The 12,317-nt window shown below is 42.2% G+C and overlaps 1 protein-coding gene across 1 annotated transcript in view; it reads right to left on the bottom strand.

Annotated features, from left to right (window-relative positions):
• MICU1 (mitochondrial calcium uptake 1) overlaps positions 1–12,317 on the bottom strand; it is a 98,447-nt gene that overhangs the window by 63,890 nt on the left and 22,240 nt on the right. Inside the window, exon 4 of the mRNA XM_008936021.1 lies at positions 3,153–3,196. Within this exon, the coding sequence (XP_008934269.1) occupies positions 3,153–3,196 (44 nt within the window). The remainder of the gene's footprint in view (positions 1–3,152; positions 3,197–12,317) is intronic.

The raw sequence follows: 12,317 nt of genomic DNA, 5'->3' as shown, positions 1-12,317 counted from the left end.
TTGCTGGATGAGGATCTCCAGGGTTTTTGGTCTCGCAATGTGTGCGGAAAAAGCATTTAGGCTCAAATTACAGCAACAGTATTCTCATTAATAAGGCAGTAACATGTACCTCCTTCTCCAACAACTCTATAAATTGCCACCGGGAAGAAGGAGGGGCAGGAAGAGGGGAAAAAAAGGCTGGTGTTGTCTTCTCATCATAACATTAAGTCACATGACGAGCAAGATGCTTCAGAAACCCAACACAGTAGCACTTTGCGCCACAAAATCCTCTAGCAAGACCAGTTCCAAACACTGCAAGACAGCCTGTTAGTTGTTCGGATGGTAGTTTTATGTAAACAAAATTTGGTCTATGAAAAGAGCATCTGCTTACTAACACTGTAGCAGTTAAATCTCAAACACACGTGCTCAAAATTCCCAATGATACTTTCAACATTGTCCTGTAATATGTAATTAAAACACAACCGACTGCACAGCCGGTTCTATGCTTAACTGAATCTCCTTCCAAATGATTATTTGCATGCAACCCTAGGTATACATCTTTGCTTGCAATTAAAACTAATTCTCTTGCCTACTCCTCAGTCAGGATCCAGCCTGCAGTTTGTCAGCACTTTTCAGTACCTCAGCTTGTTAGTGCCCGACTGCTCAAACATTCCTTTCACTTTAAAAATTGCTTGTTGAGCACACGCCTGCCCCACAAGTCCCGTTACCTCTGTGTGACACTGCTAAGGATGCTTAGGGGAATGATGGACTTTCCCACCCTCCTGCTTGAGCTCATCAGCTCCACCAGCGCACAGAGGCCAAGTGCTGGAAGCTGTCTGCAGGCAGAGGATGCTTTGATAACCCAGGAGGAAGATGTAGGTGGAAAGAGGCAAGGAGGAAGAGCTGCAAAAGGGTTTTATCCCTCGCACGCTACTATGCAAGTAAAACTTAAATGAGTAAGGTCAGCTCTGAAGCACATCAGGTGGTGCTTGACTGACCAAAGTAAAGACAGCATTGTTTTTAAAACTGAAACCCAAAGTAAGCAATAAAAAGGGTACAAGATGCTATCAAACAGATCAATCCACTGGTAGCTTCTTTTACCACCAAGGCCCACTTATTTAACACTCTCCTCAAATTATCCTCTCATCTGGATATTACCACTACCCTAATAGCCACAGTCAGATTTAGCCAGTCCCAAGGTGTATTTAAGCAGCAGCCAAGCAAACAAGAACCTCTAGTTCTTCATTTTCAGCAGAGCAAACTGCTTCTAGGGTGTTATTGGACTGTGGACAAAATAGGTCCCAAGAGAAGACAACAATAAAGAAAAGTCCATGAGTCCACTGCAGTACCCTAAATCTGCTGCCTCACTTTCAGACTATCCAAACCACAGCAAACAGACATCTGTAACATATAAAAAGCACTTTCATTCTGCTACAAGGCAGAGGGAGAGGTGGTGAGCACACATAAGAGCAAGTCAAAGGCTATCTGCTCTCTGCCCTTCAGCCAGTATAGATGTTCACCATGCTGAATGGAAGATCTGAACGGATGACTCTGCACAGCCGAGCACAGTACCTCAAATACCAACTGTGGGTTTTCAACACTCCTGTGTGGTGACTGTGTCCACCACATCCTAATGGGCTGCAACTCAAGCCCTCGGTGCTGAGAGGCAGAGGAACAGAAAGGCGAGTTCAGCAAAGGGATTGCCTTTGGATTTCAATGTGATAGGACCTGACTACGGAGTGCTCAGGAACAGAGGAATGATTAGCAAAAACAGCGTGGGATTCAGTATTGCTTCCCTACAAATAAATCTTGTTTATGTAAAGCCTAAGGGATGAGTGTGATAGCTTGACAAGATAAAACGATGAAAGTGAGTGGATGCAAAATAGACTGTCATAAACCAGAGGGAGTAACATTTGATATTTTGCAAAGAATGTATGTACTTTTTTGTTTGGTTGGTTGGGTTTTTTTAATCACAAAAAGCAGACATTGGGTTTGCAGCATAGGGGAAAAAAAAAAAAAAAAGTGTTCACAACACGCTTGATAGTTTTGTGCATCAAAACTAACTGCCAAATTTTACCTCCCAGTTGTCTGTTTCAAGCAAAATCTCACTCTGCTGCCTGGATAACCACAACACTTGTACACTGCTGATGACAGGGACCCCAGGCATTTGATCACCTTCTTGTCTCTACCTTTCCTTACTAAAGACAAAGCAAGAGAGGGAACTGCACATGTTCAGCCCACGTTGTGTTCATATAAAGCATTAAATGCAATTTTTTCACTGTTGAGGCTTTCTGGAAATGCCTGACACATCACTTAGCAATGAATGGATCACATGCTGGCTTCCCTTTTGGAATACAGAAACTTTATTTTCAGATGATGCAGATGAAATTAAAATACTGCTAAAAGCTGCAGTACCGTTATGTGCTCATGGGGTTATGATGGAAAATTAACTAACCTGCCATTATCTGCATCAAGAAGTCATTACGAGCTGCTAGTCCTAGGGACAGAGCTGCTTTTACTGTACTCCTCCATAACACTGGAATTTACAGTGTGGTTAATTTGGTCTTGGATTTCCATAACAACACGTAGGATACTACACGGCTCCATTTGCACAGGCAGAAATAACTACATCAGAGCATGCTCATCATTTTACCAACACATATCATGGCAGCACAAACATCCAGAATAGTTGTGTACTGCTGTATGAAGGACCTAGGGTTCCAAAAGGGAATGAACTAAGGCTGGTTCTTTGGGGGGAAATATGTGCTGGGAATGCAGATACACAGAGAAGTGTCCCTCCTTCATTTATGAATCTGGAGATGAGTCTGGAAGGGAAAGGTCAGGCAAGTTTCCCTGAAAAGGCTTAACTTGTGGGGCCCTCACAGAGTCATAAAGAAGTGCCAAGAAAATGTGATTACCATCTATAATTTCTTGGTCTACCAGTACACAAAAAGAGGTAATATTTTGTCTGTAAACATTAAAATAAGAACCCTTAAAAAAAAGAAATGTCATTACATAAAAAGCACTAAATTGATACTAAACAACAAAGAGCTCAGAAAAGCATACTTCAAATACTTCATTTAACTTACACCCACATGCAGGTAATAACTAAAAGACTCCAGGTTCAAAAAAAACCATTGAATAATATACAGCTAAGGGTCTAATGTGCTCACCTTCCCATCATAGCGTTTCACTATAAACTGATCCAGGCCCAGGTCTGAAAGAGAAAAAAAATAAAGACAGTTTAAAAAAAAGCAAACAAACACCAGAGTGCAAAAGTAAGCACTTTTTGGGTTTTCTGTTCTAGTGAGGTTTAGAGTGCACTGTCTGAATAACATCAGTACAAAGTATAAGGACAGAAGGAAAAAATGGGTTTTTTTGCATTGTGCATTTTGTACTTCATATTTTGATCAGGAAAGACAACAAACTCATGGGATCAGAGAAGAAAACCTCCTTCTAGCAGGAAAGAGGAGCACAGCTCTCAGCACCTCTCAAGAGCCTGAAATACCCCAAAGTAGAAGATTTCTGCACTATTACCAGGCAAGCATTTTGCCTGTGATGTCCCATGTAAATACACGTTCATAAAATGTTTATTGCTTTCAGTAAAACCTTTTGAATGGCTCACAAATGGGAAAACAAAGAATTGCCCCCATAATTAATGGGGATATTCCCAAATAAATCCAGAACTTGTTCATACTTTAGTATAAAAATGCTCATAAATAGATTTTAAAGGAGATAAGCCGTAGCTGCATTTGTAAGAAGGCAAGTGCTTTAGCTAAAAGGGCATTTTGGTGAAAGGCAGGGAGCTAGGTTATTTATACTACTAAATTCAATCTCTCATACCACCACAAAATGGTTTTTCTGCCCTGAAGAATGGAAAAAAAAAATAAATTCCAGCATTTGCAGAGTGAAGGCACAGAGCTCTCAATCTAATCCGCAGTGCCTGGCAGGCGCTGTGTACACTGATGAATGCACGTATAAGCAAGATGACAAAAATATTCAGGAAGATTAATTATCTGAGCTTTGCAATCCAAAATCGGGAAGACGCACCCTGAGAGATTAAGTAGAACTCAAACTGAGCACTCCCAGTAATTTGGGAGAGCACAGGACAAATTTCAGTTCTCTGAAGAACAAAACTCCTCAGCAGAGCTACACCCCATGCATTTTCTGCCACTGTTTATGATAATTATCACATCCTCATTTCAATTTACATTAGAAAAAAGATGGAACAAAAATAGAAGCTGTCCCATGCCTTTTGTGACCTCCTTGTGAAAGAGGATAATAAAACCCTTCCTGTCTACTGGAAAGGTTCATAATGTTACAGTGCAGAAAATGGAGTTATTAATCACGCTGGGGTAACCTCCTCAACCTTTCCAAACCAAAGCAGCTAAAGCTCCTCCATCATCTATTCCAAAGGTCAAGGCAATTGTCAGGGAACTTTCTGGATTTGTGAATATTCAAGCCAGAAAGCACCTCTCAATATTTTGTGCACCTGACAATAGAGTGAAAATTGCATATTCGTACACATTTTTTCAGACTTGATTCTTCTTCTGAAGAATTCTGTCCTCAAAGTTGCAGGTACAGTAAGTATTGCCATATTCAGAGGCAGAATTAATAAATGTGCTTCTTTTACCAGGGACATGTTATCTGGTCAGAGCTCAGCCCAACCATCCATCTGGATGCCGACAGCTAAGCTGATCTTAGCTTATGTCCATGTGTCATAATAAAGTCATTTCTCTATCACACCTCCTGTTCCCATGTCTGGAAATAGTGCTGTAAGACATATCCCTGAGAGCTCAACATTACAGATGTACTCACAGAGAGCTAATAAAGGACACGGGTTAAAAATAGCAAGGGAAAAGTGTGTCTTAATTGTACACAACCCTCACAACTGGACACTACTATTGGGAAAGCAAACAGGTTTCAAAGGAGACCCAAAATGAATGGATGCTTGTGTAGATGAACAGCAAGAAAAGATGAACTAATAACTGTAACAGAGTTCTGTAACTCTTTTATATGTATATAAAACAAATATCATACATATCTAAATATAGGTAATAAATTATATAATACATAAGAATAAATAATACCCGAGTCTGTATGTACACATAGAAAACTTGTTAAAAACAGTCAATGCCTAAAAAGGTAGAATACCAGTACCTGTACTAAAGGAAGAGACTAATATTATAGACTCGGTACTCTCCACAGATGTAACATGAGGTGGGCAAAAGGGGATGCGAGGGGGGGTGTGACCGAAGAGGACTGAGAAGCACCAGAAAAGGTAACAGCAATAAATTGCAATAATGCTGGAATCAGCAAAAGAAAAACACACTAGTGAAATCAGGAGTTTGGATCCAGGGTAGTTTGCCTGCAGCCTGGGGTTTGGTGCAGCCTCATTCACCTAAGCATGGAGCTGTTTCCATGTGTCTCCTTGATTTACTACTTTCCTGTAAGGGTGCCAGAGCCTGGGACAGGCTGCCCAAAGAGACTGGGGAGTCTCCTTCTCTGGAGAGATTCCAAACTCACCTAGACATGATCCCAGACAACCTGCTCTAGGTGACTCTCCTGGAGCAGAGAGGTTGGACAAGACTATTTCCAGAGGTTCCTTCCAACCCCCTACCATGCTGGAATGCTAAACATGGAAAAATCAAAGCCTCTGGGTAAACAAACTGTTCCCGTGAGGGACAGAGTAACGGACCTTGACTAACATACTGCTTTTCTGTGACTGCATCCCAACTCTCGTGCCAGGTGTAGAAGCTGCCAGGTCTGCCCTCAAGCTTAAGAGCTCCCAGCATTTCATTATTTGCTAAAGAAACTGCTTACAACACCATAGCACTTACAGAAATGTAGTTATTATCTACAGCACGTCAGCTTCCTTCGACACAATCGCATCTGACAAGAAGTAAACGTATAACCTTGAGTTTATGTGTGTCTTGGAGATCGGGGAGAGATATTTATATTGAAATACAGCACACAAATTTGTCACTTCTGCTGCTGTCACTGTCAGCAAAACCTGGAAGACAGCATTACCCAACGCAAGCACAAGCACATTGGTTCCCATCAGTGTTTTACACTCTCCCTTTCTCCCAGCCATGCACAACAATGCCCACTTTGCAGCATTAACTAAGCTGCATGCTGAAATCCCTCTATAGAACTCCCCCTTACCATAGCTCCTGACAGAATAAGCCAATTCAAAACCTGAAAAGGGGCGTTCATATGTTCAAGGCATATAGTTTTACCCCATACGTTTTCCTTTTCTCAATACAATTTATTTTCTTTTTTTATGGACTTAGCTACGTGTTTTTCCACAAGTCTTGAAAGATGAGAAAAGGAAACCAAGAAAAAAGGGGGACTGTTGCCTGATGCCTGTGTTATTCTTTTTTTACATTACATAAAAACCCCAAAGGTTTTTCCTGCAAGACGTTACAATAGGGGTTCAGCGTTTGCGTAGGCTGGAGAGCTAATGGAAACACTGCACGACTGGGGACAATCACATCTGAACAAGGAAAGGGAAGAACATCTGTTATTACATCTCTGTTGTTCAAAAGGCAGCGTGCTAAGTTAAAGCTACTGCAAGATCATCTGTAAGCGATACGCTCGTAAAACAAATAGCCTCTGGCTGGGCTATTGCTGACGAGCTGCAGGAACACAAGCTAATAGGCATGTTTAACAACAAAAAGAGCTTTTCAACCTTTCACTGAAAAGCAGGGGCTGAAATATTGTTCTCCCAGAAATGGATTAAAGGACATGAAAGACAGCAAAGAAATACAGCAATAGTTTCAGGAGGGTACCTGGCTGCTTCACAAAGCCTCCCCCAAACCAAAGGCGGCGCAATGTGCACCACAGCTACTCCAGATCGCACAGTGACCACCCAGAACAGCTGGGCTTCAGTGCTTCTTTCTGCCCAAACAAACCCAGAGCTTTCACCATGACCTGCTCCAAAATACTTTATTTACATGAAACACTGCACATCACCTCACCTTACACTACATATCTGGATTATTGAAGTCCCTTTTCCTTCCCCAGCCAAGGGTTCTGCACCAGCCACTGATGACCTGTACCAAGGATGACCTCCAAGAATTTCCACATTTGCTCACCATAGCCAGCTGGATTAGAATCTTTAAGTATCACTAGGTATTACTCTTACAGATTCTGATTATCACCAAATATACTATCAATGAAACAAAAGAAACAGCAGCATTGCCACAGAATACCTAAGTACACAGCATCACTAACACTGTAGTCATAGAATCATTTTGGTTGGAAGAAACCTTTAAGATCAAGTCCAACCATGAACCAAATGCTGCCAAGGCACCGCTAAACCATGTCCCTCAGCACCACATCTCCATGGCTTTTCAATCCTCAAGGTCCTTCTTGGAGTGAGGGGCTCAAAACCGAATGCAGGAATCGAGGTGTGACCTCTCCAGGGAGACAATCCCTGCCCTAGTCCTGCTGGCCAAATGTAATTTCAGATTAGACTGACACCACTACTCACCAAGAAGAATACAGGCCTACACTCTTATTCATGTGATGGCACTTTAACAGCACCTTAAAAATAAGTGTTTCAAAATAAATATAAATGACTTCACTTGCTGCTTGCCAGAATGGGGAAAAGAGGGTGTTTAACAAAGGAACCGTATTCTTTGCATTTACTTCTTTCTTTTTGGGCTGAGGAGGACGTTTTAATGAGAAGGAACTACTTATACAAAGGAAAAGCACAATAACCTGCTGTTGCTTTTATTTGGCTCTAATCAAATCTGAAGTCAAATCCTTATTATGTTTCTATTGATTAACAGAAGCATACATTCCACAGATTCACTAGCTAATTACCACACTTAATATCTAAACAAGTACTAAGCTCTTCATGTTATCTTGTAAAACAAAGAAAACCAAAAGACATGGGCAGCAGATTATAGACTGCAGGTTTTAAAAATATTTAATAAACAAGCTTCCAGAAGAACAATTGTATTCTGCCAAGAACACAGTTGAGATCAATTAGAAACCATAATGATTTCCTCTGGGATGCCAGCAGTTTCCCACTGATAGAAAGACCTTTTCAACTCCTTGCAGTCTTCATATCCTTGTCAGACTTCTCACATTATTTGGGCAAAAATTACTCATCATCTGCTCTTCTTTTCCTTTTGCTTGATATGGACTATTTTTCTTGCAAATAGACGAGCAAATTGTTAATTATCAAGCCTGAAGAAGTGCATGAGAGCCATGCATATAACACGCCTCGTTACAGGAGGAGAAAATGCTGGACCAAGTTTTACCCTCCAGAGCTGTAACCCAGCTTCCAATTTTTGTATGAGTGTTTTCACTTGAATTTAAAATGTAATCTGCAAGCAAATAATGAGCTGCCTGAGACTGCTCAAGGGGCACCATTCTCAGGTTTTTGTTAAAGCCCACGAACATTTTGTTCAAGGAAATACTTTGCTGTCATCTATCCTCCACTTCTCCAAGAGGCAGGTCACTCTCTACAAGGTGTGCATTGATAACACAACCAAGCAGCCATACCAACACATCTCTACTGCCCTAATTATTTGTTTCTCCCAACGACTACCACATAAGCATGCATGTAAATGCTCCTCTCACTTGCTCCTCCTTGGCTAGGTTCCTGGGGTCTGGTATCAGGCATTACAGGCTCAAAGATAATTCCTGTCTAGGAATGATGTATTTTCACAGGAGAAAAAAACACCCACATCTATTCCCCCTCCTGGGTCAGGAGATAACCACATTGTTACCTTTCCTTCTCACTCACATGCCCTAGAATCTTCTCCACCTGACATACTTGGGGGACAACACAGAACTAAGTCCCCATCAACATGCCATGATGCAAGTTCAGCATCTCTAGTTTCTTTCTGGGCCTTAAAATATCCCAGTTGAACACTTTGCATAACTTTAGGGATCTGTCCAAGCCTGAGGAGTCCTCCCCCTCCCCACTGGAACAGGTGAACACTTGTCAGCTCAGGACAGCTGGTTCTACAGAAGATGAGTTTCATATTTTACAAACTTAACTCAAAATAACAAATAATTACTCAAGTACTGTAACAATCCAGAACCCATCTTGTGCTTGGCTGATGAAGACCAGACATGAAAAACAAGCAATTTCAAAACCAAGCTACACAATCTGATCAAGCCACCAGGCAACAGCTCAGTCCTTTGCAGCTCCTCTCCTCTGACACCATCCTGTGCACAGAGGGTACAGGGCGACAGCTGCTGCTTCTGGCTGAACAGCATGTTTGCATTTTCTCACAGATGTAAAAAAAAAAACAAAAAAACCAAAACAAAACAGAAAAACCTTCCATGGAATTTACAAGAGTTCAAGTATTTGAGCTGCTGCAGACTGTGGTGGATCTTGAAAGGCATCTTTCATCTGGCAGGTGTTTAATTTATCCACGGAGGTGAACACTTTGATGGAAGAGCAAGACTGGTTTGGGTCTAACTTTTCTTCATTGTGGTGTGCTGTGACCAGATATGAAACCATTTTTACTTCTTTTAATCCTTATTGCCGAGACCAAAAAAATTTGGTACTGGCTGAGCATGTCACAGCTCCTTTTTAGTCCAGGATGCCCCAAAGTACTCACTTTCCTCAAGAAAACAATCAATGCAGAATGGGAACAGAAGTTGGGGGAATTGAGGGAACTTGGAGACTAGGAAAGAGAGGAGGACTGGGCAGGCCACCAGGAAGCAGATCCAAGCACTTGAAAACGTTCACGTGGGCCAACAGCTACACAAGACTACAGAGAACGTACCAGCAACAACCTGGAAGTACCAGGCACAGTTACTGCTCCTGTCATGCACGACAGCTTCATACACCTTTTTCAGGAGAAGCCCATGCTCTCTCCAAAGAGGTGCAACACCTAAAGCATGGTTTTTGCAAACCCTTACCCTTCCCATCAGAGATGTAGGGGCTGGCTTGGGGCTGGGGTACCAAGTAAGCACCAGGTACAAAGCAGCCATCCCTGCTCACCCAGCCTTGGAGCCAAGCAACCTCTCAGCTACCAGAGGAAGTGGGAGGAAAAACGTCGGACTGCAGGGAGCAGATATCACTGCCCACGCTTCTCTTGGCACTTGGACTTTCCAGACAGCATATAAAGAAATTGTTTTCTTGTTGTTTTTTTCAATGCCACTTCCAAGTTTAATGCCATTCTTTGGCTTATTCTGATAGACACTGCCAAACTCAGCAAGAGCGTGTCACACCTTAAGCACATCTTGTCTACTTGGGAAAGTTACAGCAGCAAGTTTTACTGAACTATTAAGATAAAGCAATCTGCAGGAGCTAATGAATTGGCATTCATTTTGCCCAGGCTAGCAAAATGCAGCCTAGAATTAAAGTGACACTTTATTGATAATAGATCAAGTTTTGCCCTATGCAATCCATAAAAATGAATCAGACATAAGATACCTCACAGTAAATTAGCAGTTTTAAAATAAATACAACAGCAACTCAAATACCTCGTGCTCTGCATCACTTATATTCCACAGCATTTTCTCTCCATAAAATAACAGACACATGAACAAGTTTTTCAACGAAATTATGACCAGCAGCTTGAGCAGACAGCCCATCCCCTGTCCTACTCATGTCCCAGACTGCTTATGCAGGACTAGAAGGTGACTGCTTTGCAGCACTAATCTATCAACAAATACCACTCGCAGAAATCCTTGGTGTCCGCGGCACTGCAGAAAGTAATCTGGGATTGAGTTCAGTTCTGGGCCTCTCACTCCAGGAAGGACACTGAGGGGCTGGAGCAGGTCCAGAGAAGGACAATGAAGCTGGGGAAGGGTCTAGAGCCCAAGTCTGGTGAGGAGCAGCTGAGGGACCTGGGGTTGTTGAGCCTGGAGAAAAGGAGGCTCAGGGGAGATGACCTGGCTCTCCACAATTCCCTGAAAGGAGGTTTGAGCCAGGTGAGGGTTGGTTTCTTCTCTCAAGGGACAAGCAACAGGACAAGAGGAAATGGTTTCAAGTTGCACCAGGGGAGGTTTACGTTGGACCTGAGGAAAAATGTCTTCCCCAAAAGGGTTGTCAAGGCCTGTCCCAGGCTGCCCAGGGCAGTGTTGGACTCTCCATCCCTGGAGAGCTTTCAAAACTCTCCATGTAGGATGGGGTGCTGGGAGACATGGTTTAGTAGTGACCTGGCAGTGCTGGGTTAATGGTTTGACTTGATGATCTTAACGGTTTCCTCCAAGCAAAACAATTGTATGATTGAGCAGCTGAGCTAGGACAATTACAGCAGGATACGTCACTACCTGAAGGAGTGCCCTGGGATGAAGGTGGGATGCTCCAGCCCTGCCAGAGGCACACCCAGTGGTGACTAAGAGAGAAAGCAGCCCTGGCATTTCCCTACTAATCTATAAGATAGATTATATCCTATGAGTCAAAAGTAGCAATCAGAAGTAAAATAAAAAAATAAACCAGCCAGCAGGTAGCAGCCTTTGTCCTCCTGTAACTTCTGGTTTCAAAATCAGATCTCTTTTTTTTTTACTACCAGCTTTTAAAACAGTTGGGAACAAGGTTATGGCTGGTTTGACTTTACTGCAACATTATACGTTTTTCTCTTCAGCTGTTCATTATGTATTAGAAACCCATTCACTGTGCCTGCCAGGATGTACAGCACTGATAGAGAACTCCCACCCTAGCAGCAGCTTCACCTGGAAGCAAGTCCTCAAGAACAGTCCTCAAGATATATCTTCAAAACAACAAGATATAAGAAGCCCACGCTGCTGCTTTGCCTGCCGACAGGCAGCCAAAGCTCAATTTCTGTCTCATTCCAGTTTCTTTCTTTCTTTCCAAGAGCACCTGTAAGTATCACCAAGGGCACTGTGGCAATTTTCTTCCTTCATAGGCTCTTTGTATCACTGGCTGGCAGTGTTTGTGGGCACTTCAAGGCAGTGACAGGCTTCACAAGACCATTTAAGCACCTCACCTAGTCAGGATAATAATGCTTACGAAGGAAAACTAGTGGCTAAGTGACAAATTATTTCCCATTAGTCCCCTTCACTTCTCTCCAAAGGAGGTGTTTTCCGAGCTCTCTTCCATCTGTTTTCTGTGCACGTATTATATTGGACCAAGCATGTACATTGCATGGAAGAAGTAAAGGAGAACTAGATGTGTTCAAGTTAAACATTGGATGTTTTTAGCTGATTGACAAAATAAAAAGACTTCCATGCGAAGACTGGTTGCTCAGCCAGGTGCTACTGCTGCTTTTCAAAGTACCAATTCAAGGAGATTTAGATCAGTAAAATGGTAACACAATTTCAGGATTTATGAACTTTATGTTCTTTTTATTTCCCAAACTACTTCTTAATTGAAAAAAAACATGTACTTAATATGGAAA

This window comes from Merops nubicus, unplaced genomic scaffold (genome assembly GCF_000691845.1).
Source record: "Merops nubicus isolate BGI_N331 unplaced genomic scaffold, ASM69184v1 scaffold1932, whole genome shotgun sequence".
Lineage (NCBI taxonomy): Eukaryota > Metazoa > Chordata > Aves > Coraciiformes > Meropidae > Merops > Merops nubicus.
The sequence above is the reverse complement of the archived record's forward strand: the minus strand, read 5'-3'. Positions and strand labels throughout refer to the sequence as shown.